The sequence below is a fragment of the Egretta garzetta genome, unplaced genomic scaffold, assembly GCF_000687185.1.
Source record: "Egretta garzetta isolate BGI_Z169 unplaced genomic scaffold, ASM68718v1 scaffold56, whole genome shotgun sequence".
Taxonomy (NCBI): domain Eukaryota; kingdom Metazoa; phylum Chordata; class Aves; order Pelecaniformes; family Ardeidae; genus Egretta; species Egretta garzetta.
The window spans coordinates 9063394-9083176 of NW_009260182.1; the positions used below are offsets into that span (position 1 = coordinate 9063394).

The following is a 19783-nucleotide window of genomic DNA, read 5'->3' on the forward strand; positions in this document are numbered from 1 at the left end:
AGGAATGCAAGATGTTCAGCGTTTGGCAGGACTGAGCCCTACATTTTGAATAGTAATTAGTGCAAGGATCATACTTTCTTATCAGGACATTACAGTAGTATCACTGTAACAAAGTGATTTTCCACATGGGTTTAAAAAAATGACAGAAAAAACCCAAGTAGCTGACTCCAATTAATTTTAGAGGCTACTAGAGGGCTTTTAGGCCTTTATACACTGGGAATAATACTGCAGAATGCTGGAAAGCTGAAGAAATAGTAAGATGGCAAGAGCAAGGAGATGACCTTAAGGCAAATGGTAAAGAATTCTGGAGACCTGGGCATAGAGGAAGGTCTGCTTTACTTGAAGATTGTGGACATTCAGGAAAGTAAAAAAAGCCATGCAGAAACAGCATAGATAATGAGGTAAAATTAATGTTCAAGAAAGTTGCATTCTTGAAGTTGTTTCTTTTCCCTTGTCATATTCTACCTGTTAATAATCTGGAGCCTATCACATACCCTAGTGCCGTCTTCCTTTTCTTCCTTCTCTTCCTCTAGTTCCTCCAAGTCTTCCCATTCATTGTCACTGTCATGTGTCTCTCTAGCAGGCAGGGATGATGAGAAAGGACCACAAGCACGTGGCTGTGGGGTCACCATGGTTGTGGAGAGTGTCTCAGAGCTTCCTCCCCGTGAAAGTGAGGTCACAGACGCTGAGCTGATAGTGAGATACTCTTCATCAATAGGGGTTAGAGAGAGAGTTTCAGGCATACATTTTGTGTTCGATAGGTCATCATCATTCTTATTAAATATGTGGCTGGAAAATAAAAAGATTGCAGTGCTGGGGTTTTCCTCCATATGCTTTATTAGATGGCCACTGAAAGTCTACTGCTTATACAAGACCTTATTTTAATTTTAACGGAAGTACTAGTTATGGTGTTCAATTGCTGCCTGGGTCCTTCAGTGTTACTATAAAAATAAATAAGTTATCAATATTTTGCAAAGCTAGCTAAGAGATTAAAACGCTTTCAGAATTTGGAAACTGCCTTTGTAAAATCTTGCACTCCTTTTTTTTTTTTTTTTAAGCCATTAATTAGTACTTTGGTTGCTTCTTGAAAAGAATAATTGAACAATTCCTAGATCATTAATTATTTCATCTGCCATAAACAACTTAATTAACTTATCTGGTAAGTGGGAGGCACATTATAATATTACTAAAATTTTCATATTTCCATTTCTCTTGAAAAAGAAACACCAGCCACAATCCTGGGTTCTACACATCTTTCCTTGGTAACTGGGGCACAAACCAGAAACATGAAATCGAAAATTATTCCCGTCTCTACAAAAATAATACAAGTCCTGACTTCATTTTGTAAGCCTACTTTTATTCTTATGCTTGCCTTGAAGCGTAAGAGTTGTCCTACAGAAAACAATGAATTTGTTCAATTACTTGATTTAAAATTATTATTGATTTTATTCCACTCTATTGGATACAGTATTCAGCTCTTTTAATGTTCAAGCCCAGACTGTAGTCATATGTGCTGTCTTTAATATCGTTTTGAGTGTTGTTGTTAATGAGCTCTAATAGACTACTATAGCATTGTCTCCCATTACATTTACCATCAAAGCTAATAGAAATGCTTGAAATACTTTTTTTAAAAAATGTGTGTTTTCTTCATATCAATCTTTATTGAAATATTGCTAAACCTCATTCATCTTAAAAGCTATGTAATTTTAAGCCTTTTTATTAATGCTTCACATAGCAAAAATGCCATGTCTTTTCATATACAACAGTAGCCTAGGATCTTTTGCTCTCTCATAGAACTAAATTGTGCCTGCCATCTCCCGAGCAACCACATACAACTCAAAGGAAGACAAATTGTGTGTCTTGTGTGAAATCATAGATCCCCAGTGTTAAGCTCTTGTTTCAAAAGTCGTCTATAGTCAGAAGGAAAATATAAAGCAAAGTAGCAAAACAGACATTTTGGCTGGATATGCTAGTAGCCTTCAATGGTATTTTTGGAACACTGATGAAAATAAAAAAAACCTATAGGCTCATGCTGTATGCCCTCAGTGAGGGAAGGAATCTTAGTCTGTTAGCTTGTATCTGTGCAGGGAGGAAACGAGAAGTTGGCCACCTCCAATAACACAGCAAAGCTGAGAGTGAAGCTGACTGCTTTAATAGCTGGACAACAGATGCTTACAATACTGTGGAAGAAGACTGAGGTAATTAAAAGAAATGTTTAGGGATAACAACAAATGCAGCCTGCTCCTTTCTTTTGGAGACAGGAAAGAAAAGATTAAGTTCAATTGATGTTGGTCAATGTGGGTGTCATAGAAGCTGTCATGTGCTAGTGGAGTCCTGACTGACCTTCAAACAGTATGAAAGGTGTTTGCAGAGCTACACAAGCTCAGGGCAATGAGCTAGCAGTGGCTTAATCACAGCACAGCTTCTAGCCCATTTCTACATCACCATGGGAAATAACATAAGTCTTGGTCCTGCAGGCCCATATACAAGCTCCACTGATGTGTTCGAATTACTTTCTTTTGGAGTCTTGTGACTCCTACACATGGACTTCACAAGGGAAAACTATGGGTTAAAGGTTTTGAAAGCAGCTTTTTCAAAGATTCTTACTGGTGGCAATGAGAAGAGAGTGAAAGGAACTTTCCGTGTGAAACCCTGAGCAGGGAACTTTTAAAATCCATATCAGATTTCTACATTTGTATGAAAAGTTGTGAGCAATCTGAAGGAAAGAAATTTCTTCATTAATCAGAAGGAATTCCTTCATTAATGACTATGTACCTCTGGATTTTTTTATATGTTTTTAGCTGGAAGTATCATTTAAACTGAGATTACATTTAAAATATTGTTTAAAATGTATGCAGTCTTAAACTGCTCTGACTACCTTTTGAAAATGCAAAAGTTGAAACTAAATGATACTAAGAATGTACCAAACAAAAACATTTATTTCAGAACTTCCTTCTTGGGAAGAATCCAAAACTTTCCTTGGAATTGGTATTTTCCCACAAGAAGCTTAGTTTTGCTGAAACTGTATCTCTTGGCAAATACGTTTGCTACAGACATATTTCTGCTGCTTTTATTCTCGGCAGTAGGTAAGCTTGTATGTAAGCAGGAGCTTCACTCATGAATGTGAGTGAAGCCTCTCATCTTGAGACAGAGGAGCTAAAATTATGAATTGCTGTTATGGTCCCACTTGACTTGCAGTCAGCTAGTGCTGTGACCCCCAGAGCCTGGAGCCTATGACTGTCTGGTTCTGTGCTTGATGAATGGCAAGAGCAACAAAAGGATTTGAAGTGACTGTGTGGAAAAATAGAAGTTAGTTTCTAGATAAAATTACTAAAGTTGTAAGTTAAAGGTCTCTAGAAGACCTTTAACTTGCCTTTCCACCAGTCCTTTCTGTTCTGATAATTTATATTCTTTTGCACTGGGAAAGATGTTTAAAATGGAATGGATCATCCTCTGTGTGCCAGTGTCTGGTATATCCCAAAGATATCCAAAAGCTTCTATTGGCTTCTGAAGACTGGAAAATAACTTTTTCTTTTTTTTCCCCTCCATGTTCACACTTTGTCTTCTGAGGTTTTTTTATTTTCTCTGAAAAAATTTGAAATTAAAAGATCATAAAATAAGAAAGAAATTTTTGGTGCCTATTTAAGTCAACTCTGAAAAAGCTGAAATTAAAAGATCATATATTAAATAAGAAAGTCTTCCACTCCTGTTTAAGTCAACAAGAGTTGCCAATTTCCACATATTTCAAACTGCAGCCAGCTTCAGCTGAACGCCATAAATGATTACATCAGTGCAGCACTTGTACAACTCTCTTGCAAAGCAGACTTATGTAAAATTCTAATAAGATGAGAGTAAACAGAGACAGCAGATTAGGATAGTCAGAATAAGATGGTTAAAAAAAATCTTCAGTAATCAGCAGTGATTAGGAGTTAGCCCTGTTCTTAAACCTAAGCAATTCACTTTCAAAATTCTAAGAGCTGAAGGAAAGGCTGCAGAGCAGATTTCGATATTCCTTACCTTTTGGCCCATCCAAATTCACATGGTGAGTAGCAGTTCTGCTTCACTTCTTCCTCTAGGGAGTGGAAGGCTTCAGAATTGGCAGCTTCCTGATGAAACCTCCAAAGACGCTGATAGAAACTTTCCCTGGGAGTCATAAGTTTCTGTATGGGCTTCTCTTGAAACTCAGATTCCTGCTCTTCATAAGTTGAGCTGTCCTCTTCAGGAGGCTCACTGAAATCTGCTGCCAGTGGAGAATCCAGGCAGTCTTCAAGGTCTGGAGAGGTGCTGCCTCCATCACTGGTAGACTGATCTATATTATTTCCTACCTCTGTACCGCCTGGCATTTCTGCCACAAACTCCTTAACTGGAGATGGTGCTGGAGTCTATCAAAATAACAGAAAGGTTAGTTTAACTCCTCTTTTATCTCCCATTTTCTTTCCTTTAAATTTGAAGAGGCAATATCAATAAGCATATGAATGTGACAATATCAAATGGTAGCGGAAAGGGAAGGCAAAAATACAGGGAGGTACTCTGTCACTAAATAAGTCTTTTGTCTTTACGCTCATCTTCCACATTCTTCAGGAGTTCCAGCCAGGGAACTACTACATAAGTTCACTTTTCCCAATGAATTATTTGCTAGAGGTGGCCCCTTTTTATTCTTTTCATATCATGCCTCAACTTCATGTCTATATTCTCTTCATTGTGTAGAAGTGGCTTCCAGATTTGGCTCCTGTGTGATTGACCACAGAAATCAGCCAAGTGCACATTGCAGGAGAGCAACAGGACCCGGTTTGTTATCTGGAGATGGTCCTGACAGTCATTTCTGTCTGCCCAAGGACAGCACTTATAAAGCGTGGTGGGACAGGAGCCGTGAGTGGGCCATTCTGCATGGAGCAAAAATAATGCAGGTGCATGTTCATTATAACAGTACTTCTGTATGTGTCCATGAGTTGTGTTCAAGAAGCAGGAATTACAATGCTAGCACACCTAACAGCACCATTTTAGTCTCTGCAGTCTCTACTGTTTGTTTCCCCCGCCCCCGCAGATTTTGCTAACTATTAATAAGAAGCTGAATAACCAGTTGAAACCACTATTTCATTTATTATAGTTAATAAGAGGTAGCCTGGATAGAAAAGTTCTTCATTTTTCTCTTGGTTTGGGGAGTAATACAGCTACCTCAAGCCCATGAGTTATAATAGCTGCAGCTGAGAATATCTGCAGTTTCTGCCTGAGGATCTAGTAGAGCATTTTTAGAAGCATCACTAGAAGATCTACTTGGGTATGTGCTGTTTCACTCCAATGACAGTACTGCAATTCAAAACATGGTGCACATCTCAGATTTGTATTATTTTGGTTTTTAAGGAAGAATCAGCTGAACTCTAGAGGTTGAGGTGAAGCTGGGAAGAGAGAGAAATGGAATAGAGGGCCTTGGAGAAAAAGGAAGGTTTCCTTGTTCAAGACCGGATAGAAAATGTAGCAGTGTTTTTCCAGGTTTACAGAAGCAAGTTTATTGACAGAAGCTTTTCCTTACCAGGGCACTCTGCTCTATTTCTGGAAGAACACCTTTTGGTGGTCTGCAAAGTAGTAGTGTGACTTCTGGAGGAGCTCCTCGCAACAAGTGCAGGACATCCTAAGCAGGAAGAAGGATCTTATGGAACACAGTCTATAGTACACATCATTTTACCAACTGGGATGGAGACATTTTTTAATGTGAATGACGAATTCCTAGCATTTGTGCCTCTCAGCAGTGTCTGGAGGCCAAAATTTACTGCTGTATGATTGTCATATAAATGGACCATAGCTTTTATGTGAATGTGTATCTAAAGTAAAGTTAGTTCTGTTTACAAACTCTTGTTGCACCAATAGTCACATGGGTTTAAATTAATTCTTTTTCATTTCTTGAAGAAAACGGGATTTTCAGACAAATGCATTCAAACTGCATGTGGCAGGGACACATCTTCAGTCAATTATATCAGCATAGCTCCACAGACTGCTATACTGACATAACCAATGGTAGACTTTCTTAAAGTCCCTCCTTGACATAACATCTATTCAGCGGCATTCAGCTTTCAGCTATAGTGGGAGTTTAAATACTTAATCTAGAGGAAAAAAAAAAAAAATGCTGTAGGCCAAAACACCCTGTCTCCCCCTCTGCACAAACTGAGTAAAAAGGCTGTATGTCAGAGAGCAAGACGGTGGTGGAAAAGGACAGGGTCCAGGTCAGAAAAAAACCAAATTAAGTACAATTACCGCACCCCCAGGTGTTTAAGGCTTACAGCACCTTGTCTTTTGCCCTAGCTATTTAATGTTATGAATGACCTGTCAGTGGGAAAATTGCATAATTTCATCATTTCTGTTTGTTACCAAGCCTATCTACTCAATGCATATTCATATACAAAACTCAGGGATTTCCATAAGGTGAAAAGATTACAATGAAAAAAAATAAATCCACATGTGGTTCTTTTTTTACCATTTAATTTCTTCATGTGAGTATAGAATTTCTCATTCCAGGTAAAAAACTTACACTGGATTTACCTGACCTGGTAGAGATTTGAATCTGGGCATGGTATTTAGCATGACATTACAAAGCACAAATGACCACAGGGAAAAAACGTTCTAATTATGCATAACAGCAACAAAGATTCCAACTAACAACTGGTGTGCATCTAACAGTAGACTTCATGCATCTGTAGTAGAAAGTTATAGATTAAATAGTGGAAGACATTCTCTGTAAGAATTCTGTTAGGAAGGAAATTGTCCATAAGAATTCTAGAGAAGAATCCTAAATAGAAATCAGATTAATTATATGCAAATTCTGACCCCCTCTGGTGATAATTAAGCTGAAATGCAGTTTCATCCCATTGTCTTTATTAATGTGTTACCCACCAGGAGGTCCAGTGATAGTACTGCCTGGTACCTGATACAGGAGTCCTTGAACAGATTTCCCATTCACAGCTAAAATGATGTCTCCAACTTCAATTTCTCCATTCTCTTCAGCTGGCTGCCCTGGAAACAGTCTTTTGATCCTGACAATAGCTCCTCCAAGGTGTTCGCAAGCATCTCCTTCCATTTGCAGAACGCTAAAGCCGAGGCCTCCAGAATTCTTTGTCAATTTGACTTCAAATGTATTATCTGTTCAAAGCAGGGATTGGAAGAAGAGTGGGAGCTGTGGCATATGTATCCCCTAAGGAGCTAATGTAAATTATACCCTCAGCAGACCTTTTCCTTGTGTTCTGCAGAGGTTGATCTACTGATACTAATGGCAAAAGACAGGTTTGGTGTTCCTTTAACTTAGGTAAGCCCTTGAAATTGCACAGGCTGAATGGGGAGAACTGGGTTCTGTTCCACCGTGTCTTCACAGACTTTATGCTGGTACAAGCCCATAAAGGAAGAAGCCTGTTGTACCAACATAAAAATTTCAAATGCTATCCTTTTCTGACATTATTCTGTAAGGGTTGGGTAGATCTTACTATTCTGTAGCTGCCTGATGTTAGTTTGGGTCCTGCACTAACCAGCATAAGCTAGAATCAGAGCTACTGCTCTTTCCAGACAAGAACAAGAGACCAGCCCTTTCCCAAATACCATACTTGCAGCTGAACCCCATTCTGCTAGGGACAATGTAGAGGAGTAACTGCCCCATGGGAAAATATGGTTCAGACAGCGCTTATCAGACAGCCTTACAGTAAAAGATACAGCATTTATTTACTGACTGAATTCAGTGGAATTGTGATCTCTGAATCTTCTGCTTTTAAGAAACGAAGTTACAGCAGTCTCTGGTCCTGGCTCTGGGGCAGCAGCTCACCCTAGCTCCATCACTGGCACAGCATCAGCAATTGTGCTGGGGTGCTCTCTTTGGGCAAGAGGCTGCTTCCTGCCTGAGAGTGCTGTGGAGTACAGAGAGGGACATCCCCTGCCAGCCCCTTCTCATGAAGGCTGAGAGATAGAGTATTTATGCCTAGGATAAATTCAGCTATATCTAGCAACTGTAACGCTACATCAGAAATATTTTGTTCAGAATTGGTTTTTGATAATGCCATTTATACTGCACATTATATTTCTATTCAGTATGCAGTTTTCCTTCCCAGCCACAGAAACTTCATAGAATTATTTTCATTCATTCCTTTCTTGCATGTTGTAAGAAGTCACCCTGAGTTCCTTTTTTATCTCTCACCATCTGTCCAAAAGCAGTAGTCCTTGGTACCATCTGTGATGGATGTTGCCACAGAAACAACTGCACATTGGTCCTGTTTTCCGTCATTGGCAGTCAGGCATGGCTCTGCCAGCTGGTAGTTTCCTCTTTCTAGAACCAGCTTGGCAATCTAAAATGACAATGAACAGGTTCCAGTTACACAGTACACAGTGAGCCTTAAGTCTTTTTACTTTTCTTTTTTGGAGAATGGGGTTGGATGGGGTGGGGAAGTTTCTTTTGGCCCAGCTTTGCTGCTGTGCTTCATACTAAGTGCAGTTTATTCTACTTGGTATCTTATTGAGCTCTGCTGTTGCACAAACCTGGCCAGAGTTCTTGAGGTGTTCCACAGCCTGTTTGTGGGTGATGCCGCAGAGGCTGATGCCATCTACTTCCAGCAGGCGATCACCTGAAGCAAAAGAAAACAAAAAACCAAACAAACAAAAAAAACGGTAAGGTTGCTTTGATGTTCAGGATCAATGGGCGTAAACCTTGAGGCTACGCATGGTGCAATTGATCTTAACACACACATGCTTATATGGGTCAAATTTTGTTACTTTGTATGAAAGCAATAATGTTTGCTGCACAGTGTTCTATAACTACCACTTAAAACATACCAGGGTATTCTGTAAGTAAATGCAGTGACAGTATCTGGTTATCACAGCAACACTGAAGGTAGATTTCAGAGTCACAGGCCTGATGATAGCCTACTACAGGTAGTAACTGTACAATGTCAGTATGAGGCTCCTGTTTTTTCAGTGGGATATCTACACATAGTATGGGGACAAGCTGAGGAATGATGGACTGCGTATTGAATTTCACAGTTGTATGACTTCCAATCCCAGATGTGTTTCATTGTCCCTGAGGCAAGCATTCCACACTAACATTGAGTTCTGCAGCCCAGGGTTTTATTGCCAGATGTGTTACCTATCTTTATTTGGCCATCCTTATCTGCTGGTCCCCTGGGAATAATTGACTTCACGTATATCCCACCGTGACGCACGCTAGTGTTAATTCCACCCTGCAAAACAGATGCCCACAGATTAGAGTAGAGTCTTCACATGTTTTTCCTGTGATAAAAATCTAAGCAATTTACACATGCATTGCAAAGCAACTGCTTCAGGGATTACATTTTTTAAAAAATAGGGAAAAAAAGGAAAGAGGTTGTTACTCCAAAGTGCCATCCAGTTGTAATATACTTCTCTAGGCAGTAATCTTGTCTTATTTTCTCAGGAAAATGCAATGCATTTCTATGTGGCTATATAAAAACATTTACTAAATGTTCATAATTTTTTCCCTATGCTAACATAAAGATGGGGTTACATCTTTCAGTCAGTCTCTAGCCCAGCTTCCAAACTGTGCAATATCCATTCAGCAATTATTAACCTTTCAGACAATATATAAAACATGGACCTGAACTTGAGAGCCTAAGGCTCAGAGGAATTCCAGATTAACCTAAGAATCATGTTCTGTCCATCTACATCCCTTGGCCAAATTGAGATGAAAAAGCAGCCCTTGATTTCTTCTTCAGGCAATGAAATGGCTGTTGCTTCCCACTCCATTTCAGCAAGGACTGTAAAGACATCTCGGCCTGGAGGGGTAAATTCAACTTTGATAGCCAGGACAAGGAATTATTATTCAAATGTTGCAGATAGATAGTTTTTACTGCTGTCTTCTCTGGTCCTCTAAATATATGGAGAACTGTAATTCCTCATATAGGCAATAAAATTGGCTAGGGCCCTTTCTCTGGCCTTCAGAGTAAGAAGCATGGTCTATCTTGAGTCCATACAGCTAAACTTTCAGCCCCCCAGCATGGGATGGCTTCTCTTATACTGCGTGTTGAAGCACAGGCCAAAGCTGTATCAGGGGCTGTCAGCAATTAAACAGTGCCTGCGGGCCACTGCCTGAGCCCATGCCATGGTCCCGTGGAATCTGCTTGTACAGACACAGCCTTTGAGTTCCAGGAGCTCCAGGGAGCAGCAAAACCAGTCATGACTTGGGGAATTCTTTGCATCACAGCATTTTCTAGAGGCTCTAGCTATATCCCTCCCTGACCAAATTCACTTTCAGTGGTAGGTCTTGTTCTCAACCTGAGTAAGGATGAAAAGGGCTTCAACTGCCACATGCTTTATAGTGGCACATTTCTTTCACAGATTCTATGGGCAAGAATAGAGCCAGTAGTTTATACTTTCTCTGTCAATCACTCAGACACTTAGGTTTGAAACATGACATGCTAACGGTTTTTGTTATCAGCCTATTTTCTATCTTTGTTCCAGACAAATACATTTCTCTATCTGTTTCTCGGTCGTCTAACAGTTTGACAGACACACTGAAAGATTAACAGTAACACTTGCAGTCACGCTGATTCCAAAAGTCCCATCTTCTTTAACAAGCTCCACAGTATAGATTTCCTTTGAGATGGTTTCAGATGGAGATGGTAAGTGCAAAGAATCATCTTCCTGTCTCAAAAATATAAACACTAATGAGACTACAGCTTCTCAATGAAAAAGGGGGGAAAAGGAAGAAAAAAAAAAAGGGAGAGAGTTTCCAGAAGATATAAAGGGTTTGATCCTGCTGTCACTGTAAGCCTGGAGCGGTACCATTTATAATCCTGACATTATTTTAGGTTTACACTAATGTTACTCAAAATATAATCTGTCTAAATGTGTGTAAACTGAACATAGATAGAAGGCCTGTCTAATGGAAGGAAATTAGACAAAAAATGTTGCTGTTCTATGTCTGGTTGAAAACTTAGGAGATTGCAAGAAAATAATCAAAATTTTGTACCTCCACTGGAAAAGGGAGGAACATTTTTAATAACATTTTGTGGAACGTTTTCCCATTGTTTCACATATCCCAGACATGTCTACCATTTTGACATTTCCAATGTAATTTAACAAGCAATATCTTCCAAGGTTTTCTTTCTCCTTTCCTCATTTTTTTTTTAATTTCTCTGTTACTTTCCATTCTTAATGTAGCAGACATGTTAAGACATATGCCGGGGATAATATTATTGAATAACGTCAAAATCTCAGTTACCTCCACATCCAGGCTATCAGCTGAAGGAACTGGAATCCTAGGGCCCAATTTTGGTGCTAAACTCCAGGAAAGAGCCTTCTCAAGGTCATCTATATTTATGTCCTGTCCTTTGGGGAGAGCTGTATGACAATCCCGAATCTTTTTTCTCCCACTGTCTACACAAGAGATCTCAGATCCACTAGTGCTGTTGCCTCTTGATAGATTCTTTTCTTCATTTAATCCTTCTTCATACATGTCTGTAAAGCCATACCAAAATAAAACATCACTGAATGCAAACAGTAAGTAAACTTGAAGGCAAATATTATTATCCCTCAGCACAGGAGGACAAAGTAACTTCCTACATCAACTGGTTGTGAAATCAGATCTATAAAATCAGTCAGTCATTGTGAAGTGGAGCACTGCTATTCTAAGTGTGGAGAAATGTGTTCGCTTCATCATTGCAGAGGACTATGACTACCAGAGGAAGAAATGCCAAAATTCCCTTGGTATTCAGCAATGCAGCCCATAATAGATTTTGTCACACTGACTGTAGAACAGAGATCACATGATACCTACTAGAAGTTGACTATTTTTACTGCTAGCCTATGGTAATTGTAACAGGCACTGAGCAGCAAGGAAGAACTACTACATCCCAGTGCCTAGTAAATACCAGTGTCTTGAGTTACCTATCAGCATTCCATAGCCAGCAAAGGCATTTGCCTTTATACCTTTGGGTTGAGAGATGATGAGCTCCACTTCATCGGGAGAATTCTGTATGATTTTAACTGCAGTATTAAATGAAACGCCCTCAAGACTAATATTATTGACCGAGATGAGTCGTCCTCCTTAAAAAAAAAAGGATAAAAACAAGAAAAAGCACATCTAAATAAGGAAATAAATTGAGAATAGCTAACTTTAAACGATGAAAGTATTTTAATTCTAATTAAAAACTAAGGACAATGACCTGGTTTGATATTTCCAGCTCTGTCTGCAGGTCCCCCAGGGATAATTGAAGCGATAAAGATACCGAGGTCTAATTTTCCTACGTTTTCTCCTCCAATAATTACAAAACCTGCAAAAATGAGATAGCAGAGACACTGGCAGTATTAGAAAACATGAACCTTAGGAGCACAAAAGGCTCTCACTCCAATGGCATAAATGTTATACATGGTATGGAGAATGGGGAGCTGTGATTTACATGGCATCAAGGTCTTGGGAGAGCTTTAAACTCAGGTTATAATTAAACTATGCTGTTGACTTCGGTGGCTATTAAAATATAATTTCTCAGTAAGAATACTTTCCTGGCTTTGAGCTTTTAAAGATTCCAACTACTTTCTTACAAGAGTCATAAACTATGTGGACCTTAGTATTTAACACCTGCAGGAGGAAAATAGTTTAAAAGCTCATTAGATAAATTTGAATGTTGTTCTACATCATGCAGTCTAGGGCCCTGGAGGTGGGCCATGTAAACTTCTAATGGATATGTAAGAGATAGCTAAGAAAATGAAATCTATTGTCAAATAGTTCAATTTCACTATCCTAGTTCAGAATATTCTGCCTATTGCAGAATTTATTCTTCTCACTGGTAGAATAGTTGGGTTTGGGATGAGGATATTCCACACAGACCTGCACCATTTAGAAATTTGATGTTTAATTGTATCAGCTGTGAAACCTGATGGACCTCTGAACTCATCCACAAGAACAGGATGCAGTGTGAGAGTGTATTATATAACAGAAATGGTATCCGAATAAAAATCCAAAAGTCAGGAAACATTCGTGTTGAGGTTGTGTATGTATTTTACACCCCCCACAGGCAATACCTGAAAGGTTTGCGGAACACTATCTCCCCCTGTGTAAGGTCTAAGATAAATAAAAGCACGGTGCACATATTTCAGTGACAAAACTAAACCCTTGTTCCTTTCATTCTACTGTTAACACTTGGCCCCTGGACTTCTGTGGCCTTAGTTAATCCTCTGAAAAAAACTGTGGTCTTGATTTATGCACTTAGTCCTTTTTGCGCTTGGAAATTCTAAGTCCTTCAACAAAGATTGGTAGTCTTATTCCATAAGAAGAATAAATGAGGTGAAGAAGCTTGCAGTCTTGCTCAGCTTGAATCAGCAAGTATCAGTGTTAGCACCAGGATCTGACAGTCCCAGTAACAAAAACATTTCTGTTCCTTACTTACCAAATCCGTTCTTAAGGTCACGTTTTAGGCTGACACAAATTATTTCTCTTTCTAGACCACTTAGCAAAACTTCCTTTTGGATGGCTGGTGATCCAGGTGCTGCAGAAACAAAACAGCTAGAATAAATGCAGATTAATGCAGGGAGACAGTAGATTCATATAGTATGCAAAACTGGGGCTTCAAAAATTAAAAATATATTTTACCCTTTTCCTCAACATTACCATTACTTCTGAATCAATATAATGCAGGAACGAAACTCAAAACAGTGTTTGGAAAATTGCATTCTGTAGAAAACTGTATGTACAGTAGCTGTGTACTATAGCTCTTCCTATAATGTTCATTTCTGGGAGAGTACACATTTATCTGCAACATTTTTATTAAGATTAGGACATCTAAAGAGTCAGGCATGTAGTTCCCATTGAACACTGAGGAGGTTTGGGTGCAAAATCTCCTATAGGTTCCTTCGGAATTCTAGCCTTTGGCCCCGTTGGCCCTTTTGGCTCTGTAGGTGCAATCCACTCAGCACTGATTGTGGTGACGACTTGTAGTGTTAACACTACAAAAGCAATTACCACAGTGTGTTTAAAGTACAGTTCTAATTTTAAAATGGACTAACCAAATAATCATAGCTTCATATTCCATAGATCAGCTTGCTATGTGCATGCAATATGGCTTCTGTTAGAAAATTAGGTGTCCAGTTCTTCCTATTCCAGTTAGTGTCATACAAATGCAAAAACAGAGGAAGGACCTGGAGCCTATGTTGTCTCATGTGTTATTTATTGAGTTGTAGATCTCAACTCAACTGCAAACCAAATTATGACCTCTGAGTATAGGGATATTACCCCATGCGAGAGTCCTGGGCGTACTGAACTATGTCTCTAAAGACTTTAGGCAGAATTGATAGGACAATTTTATCATGAAGTCCATTACCACTGATCCTGATGGAAAGCAGGAGTGAAAGGGAAGAAAACCACTTGTCTTGCTAAACTCTGGGTTACTTCCTAGGACTAGAAGTGCAAAAGGATATTCTATAATCTGTAAGTAGAATATATTTTGGTCTCCTGCTATAGAAACAATAAATACAGAAGGGTACCATCTCCCTTTATGATTATTATACTCACCACTGATTGTGTTCTGAGCTGAGTGGATAGAAAGATAGTCGTAACTCCTTTGCTTTCCATTCAGATTGATGTGCATTTCTGACTGGGATAGCCCTGATGTGGATCTGCATGGCAGGAAATTAAGGCTGTATTAGAATAACAAATCAACTATGGTATTTAGCACTCTTCTTTGTCATTAATCTGTCAGCACCAAGCTAGGAATGGACATGTTTATAGCCTTTCAACGAGTATTCTGATTTCTGGGCCACATTTCATTGTAGGGAAGAGGTAGTTCATCCTTGCCAGCATTTGCTTCCAAATAACAGTTGCCATTAGACCACTCACATCACGACTGATTTACCCCTGTGTTTTTCTCTGAGCTGAGTGCAGGCATCAGGAAAACACAGCATAGCCTCAGCATGATTCATTTAGCCCTGCTGTCCATTTAGACAAAGACACGTCTGAAAGTTTTCCTAGTAGTTCATGTTCTTCTTGCCTCTATTCTAACTCCTAGTATTCTAAAAGGCACTAGAATTCATCAAAGGCCTTGAGACTGTGTGCAGCTATAGTAACCGCCTACACTGGTAGCTGTACCAATGCAAATGAAAAGGGAGAAGTTCTTTGTTCTCTATGATTTGCACCTTTAGACATGGAGGAGTCAATTAGGTAAGACCTGCTCAAAACCCGCTTCCACTGTACAGTCTGCCACATACTGCCATTTCCAGAGAAGATACACAAACATTAAAGATTTTACTTTTATTCTCACTTATGTTTACCCTTCTCCATAACCCAGTAAGTGGTTCATTCCTGAGTCTCGTACAAATTTAAATGTCACTCTTTTTCAAGTTCTTATCTGTTAAACTGTTAGCTTCCTGCCTGATTGCACCTACTGCTGGCACCATGGAGCCCCACACCTGACAGGGCCTTTTGGTGTGACCACAACAGAGATGGAAAAAAAAAAAAGTCTGCCTCATAGTTTACCGTGGGGGTTTGCAATGATATACTCTGTGACTGAGCACTCTTACACATGTTTAGAGGAAAAAGCAAACCTACCTGCCAAGATTACTTTTGTCTCTAGTCCTGTTGCTGGTTTCCACACTGAGGTTATCACAAGATTTGCTCATCATCCCAGCAGAAAGGTTTTCCATATTTGCTCCATAGAGCACATTCTCTGAACGAGACAGTCTCTGAATCAGGGCAAGGTGTTCACGCGGAGCTGCGTATGCAGAATTTGATTTGTCTATTTCCATAAATTTACTTTCTTCTGAATAAGAAAGGAGAGGGGAGGAGGAAGGAAAGATAAATCCGCTGATATTACCCCATCTTTTTTAGCTCAAAGCTGCTTTCTGTCTAACCTTTTGAACATGCCTACAAAAAATAGACATCGCAGATATATATCTTTTGGTGTTCTTGAGGATATCTAGGCCTTGGTGTGAGTGGAAAGGGTTTCCAATCAATTACTTTTATAGAAAGTACTTATATTTCAGTTCTATGGTTCTATGAATTATCCTGTGAATTCACTTTCCACAAAGACAGATGAAATGTACAGCCCTGTATAATTTAAATCTTAATATCTCTGTAATGTATGTTTTGTAAAGATTTTGTAAAGGTGTATGAGAAATGTCTGTCTGTCAGAGACTGAAACAGCCAGGTTGGTAGTTTCCCATCCTTCACAGGCCCACTGCTCCAATATACATGCATCTGAGAAGACAGGACCTCTACTTACACATGCGTTCAGAGAGGGGCCAAGAAGCTGGCTGTTTGCTCTGAGTGATTTGCACAAGTAAACTTGAGTCGGGGACCATCTTGGTGGCAATGTTTGCTATCCAATTTTCCACCTTTGTGTGAAACCTTCTACTTGTTTGATGACATCTGGGCTATGCTATATACGAATCTGTCCTCTCAAAAGATTTTAGTTCTCTAAAACAAGATAGTGCTGGAGGAGGCAATGTTAATTTATTTAGGTTCTAAACTGGTGGACTGGAGAGGGGATTTGAAGAAGGGAGGAAGAGCAGGCAACTGGGGACATATCAGAAAGTAAAACAAGAACCCTGCTTGGTATAGGCTAGCACAAATATGGGCTTTATTTCTGCTTGTACGTGACAGCTGACCTCCTGTGTGTTTTCCTAACAAATATTAGCCTGAATGCAGCTTTCTAGAACACCGTTCTGCAGTATTAAACCTAGGCTCCCTCTTTCCTTAGTGACTTTGATCCAGGGCATTTGTTAAGGCATCAGAAAGCTTAACTGTCCGCAGTATGAGTGCAGTCTGAGAGTTGCCATGGTGATTTCAAAGTAGGGGGCTGCTAGCAAGTTTTGAAGAGGTGGTGACTTACACATCTGAACAGTGCAGCAGAAGGAAGAGTTTCCCTCATGCAGAAAGAGTCTCGCTGTGGTGGCAAAGGCAGCATTTTGAACTGCTGTCTATCATTGCCTTCACAAAGCCTTTTTTTCTGGGACAGCAAGCACACACTGAACCTCAGAAACTGCAGTCACACAGCTTGTGTAAGTCCGGCTGGCTTCTGTTATTTGAGGTGCTTGTAATCAGGACCTGGGTTATAATTTTCTTAGCTCTCAATATTTTGTTCTCATATATAGAATGTAGTAATTTTTATTAAGAAATATTACCACAAGCAAATGTGATGCAGGAAACTTTAAGATTCACTATTACAACTCATTTTATGCTCCAAATCACAGTCCCATTAAGTTATGTTTGAAGCTACAGGAGCCTAAGCAACAAAAGGTGCCTTGAGCCTAAATATCATCCTAGCGCCTTTTTCTGTGGTAATGAATTTCACTTCTCATGAAATAATTTTAGTGGGAAAGAAGCAATATGTCAATTGTCCTGTTATATCCCGTGATATGATTTCATTGCCAACACTTTTACAGTTTTACTAGAGGAAGGAACATCCCAGCAGATAAGGCACAACACTTCATTCTCCTGCTATGACTCACTGGGTCAAATATTCAGTAGTTGTAAATGATGGCGATTCTGTTCAGGGCAAAGGACAAAGGAACCTATGAGTTCTCAGCTAGTAAAAATCCATGTTGCTCCACTGAAGACAACAGTGATGACAGTTGTCAGCTTAGGCTGTTATTTCTTATGTGCCTCAGTTTCCCCATAATAATCCTTGCCCATCTTTAGAGACCATGCTGAGAACCATGGGTGAGAAGTGCTATGTAACTGGACTGGGTTGAGCAGAACCTTGTCTTAGAAACTATGGAAAATCTGAAATTTAAGGAGGTAACAGTCATACCTTCTACAGACATGGCAAAACCTACAGCTACATAGTTGAGTGGGTGTAACTGATATGCTTTTGGTTTGGTGGTTTTGTTGTGGGACTGAACCATAGGGTTGAACCCCTGTCTTATGCAAAGATAACCAGTTAACTAAATTCAGCTCCAGCATATTTGGGCACTACTATAGTTATTCTTTGTGTGGAACATTATCAGCTTACACCTGGGGTAAGCCCGATATGTTTCTTCAGAATTCTCAGCAGTTTTCCTGAAGGGAAGTGTAATCATGCTTCCTTTCAAATCTGAGTTTGGCTATGTAGTTATTATAATCAGAGAACCCTCTCCACCCCCTGCACACACACACACTCACTTGCACATGCTAAGTTAGACTTACACACCTCTAACTTCCAGTGAAGTAGGAGACACTATTTTCTGCTCTGCAGATGAGAAACTGAAGCACAATGAAACTGATGTGGCAGGTTCTGATTCTCAGCTTCGTGGAATGCACCTTTCCTAAAACCTAACCTCGTCCTACAGCTTGAATCATGAAAGTGCATTTATACCTCACCTGATGAAGTTTGCCGAAGTTGCCTAGAATTCATCTGTGCATTGAATTTGTGCTGGGCAGAGCAGAGGTCCAGTAGATATTTACATGTCTTTGCTGTATCTGTAATGAAGGTGTGTTTCTTGCCACTGAAGCTGCTTTCGATCATGAATTTTTTTCTCTAAAGGGAAAAAAAAAAAGGCACAGCTTGCTTCACATATCAGTCATTACTCTGGGGCATTGAAAGTTCATTTGTATAATCTTGTTGGTTTATCCAGTTGTATTTATGCTTGGCTGCATGCCTTTTGGGTACAGTAAATGCCTGTTGTAAACTCAATGTTAATGAGGTGTCTGTCTTTGGGATCATAACTGCCCTATGTGAAAATTCAAGAGCCATTGGGCATTGACTACACTGGGAGCAGGTTGATAGAAGTGGTAAAATTTGGCCCTACAGATGTTAAAATGATTAAACCAATTTAATGCAAAAATGAAAATATCTTCAAGAGGCATAAGGGCCATTTTGGGAGAGCAAACAGGCTGGGAAATGTGTGATGTAGGTAGACATCTACACTAAGATGGTAGGTTGATATGTTTCTGATGGCAGAATACCATTTAGAAGGGATCACAATCTTGTCACCAATACTGGTTTGTTAACAGATGGCAATATACTAAGAGATGAGGATGGTAATAATAAGATCTGCAAAGAGGGGGATGTGATCCCATAACCTGTTGTAGGAAGGAAAACAAAAGAAAAGGGAGAGAGAAGTAAAGATGAGAGAGGAATGAATATGCAATATGCCATAAAGAGGTTTGACATAGTCTCTGTAATAGTCAACACCAGATTATTCAGTTTTATAGTAATTTGACTCCAGCCTTGGCAAAAAACTCCAGAACTAAACCTCACTAAGAACTGAGTATCTTGGGATCCACATCCAGATCCAGCCTTGATTTTAGACTGTTTTCAGAAAGGACTTGCCTGTACAGAATGAGTATAATCCTGGCTCTGAATGCAATAAATTTATCAAAGTGACAGGCAGAAGGGGAGTAAAGTAATAGAGTGGAGAAGAGATTCACTTGGTTCCAACTCACATGAGCTGAAATTCTTTCTGTTTCACGCCACTGGAATCTTAAACTGGCAATTCTTGTGTGATTTTTGACCTCATACACAATGATGCCTTTGGCACAGATTCCCAAGATGATGTCCCCTCCTGTTCCTTTCTTCTCTTGGGACACATGATAGAATAACACTCCATATTCAGGAAGTTGCTGAGTCACCTTGTAGAGAAAAAGTACATTTAGCATGAATTATTCAAAGGCACGGGGAGAAAAGGTAGGTAGATGGAAGGGCAAATGGTTTTGTGTGCCTTTACTGAATACTCTTTCACTCTGTCAAGAAATGTTTGAAAGCTCTTACCAAATTTTCATATGTACTGCCTCACAGAATCATTACCTTTGGTATGTCAAAAAGCCATTACATGCATTCATTTTCCATGTGTAAAACTGAAATAGTACTTT

General features: G+C 39.5%; 1 protein-coding gene across 1 annotated transcript in view; it reads right to left on the reverse strand.

Annotated features, from left to right (window-relative positions):
• Window positions 1-4013: 4013 nt before the first annotated feature.
• Window positions 4014-19783, reverse strand: part of FRMPD2 (FERM and PDZ domain containing 2) — a 37826-nt gene continuing 22056 nt past the window's right edge. Inside the window, 15 exon segments of the mRNA XM_035897407.1 lie at window positions 4014-4382; window positions 5531-5629; window positions 6917-7131; window positions 8171-8318; window positions 8509-8594; window positions 9113-9206; window positions 10540-10644; window positions 11225-11460; window positions 11932-12048; window positions 12168-12275; window positions 13389-13504; window positions 14231-14326; window positions 15542-15752; window positions 18293-18449; window positions 19358-19543. Of these exon segments, the coding sequence (XP_035753300.1) occupies window positions 4014-4382; window positions 5531-5629; window positions 6917-7131; window positions 8171-8318; window positions 8509-8594; window positions 9113-9206; window positions 10540-10644; window positions 11225-11460; window positions 11932-12048; window positions 12168-12275; window positions 13389-13504; window positions 14231-14326; window positions 15542-15752; window positions 18293-18449; window positions 19358-19543 (2343 nt within the window).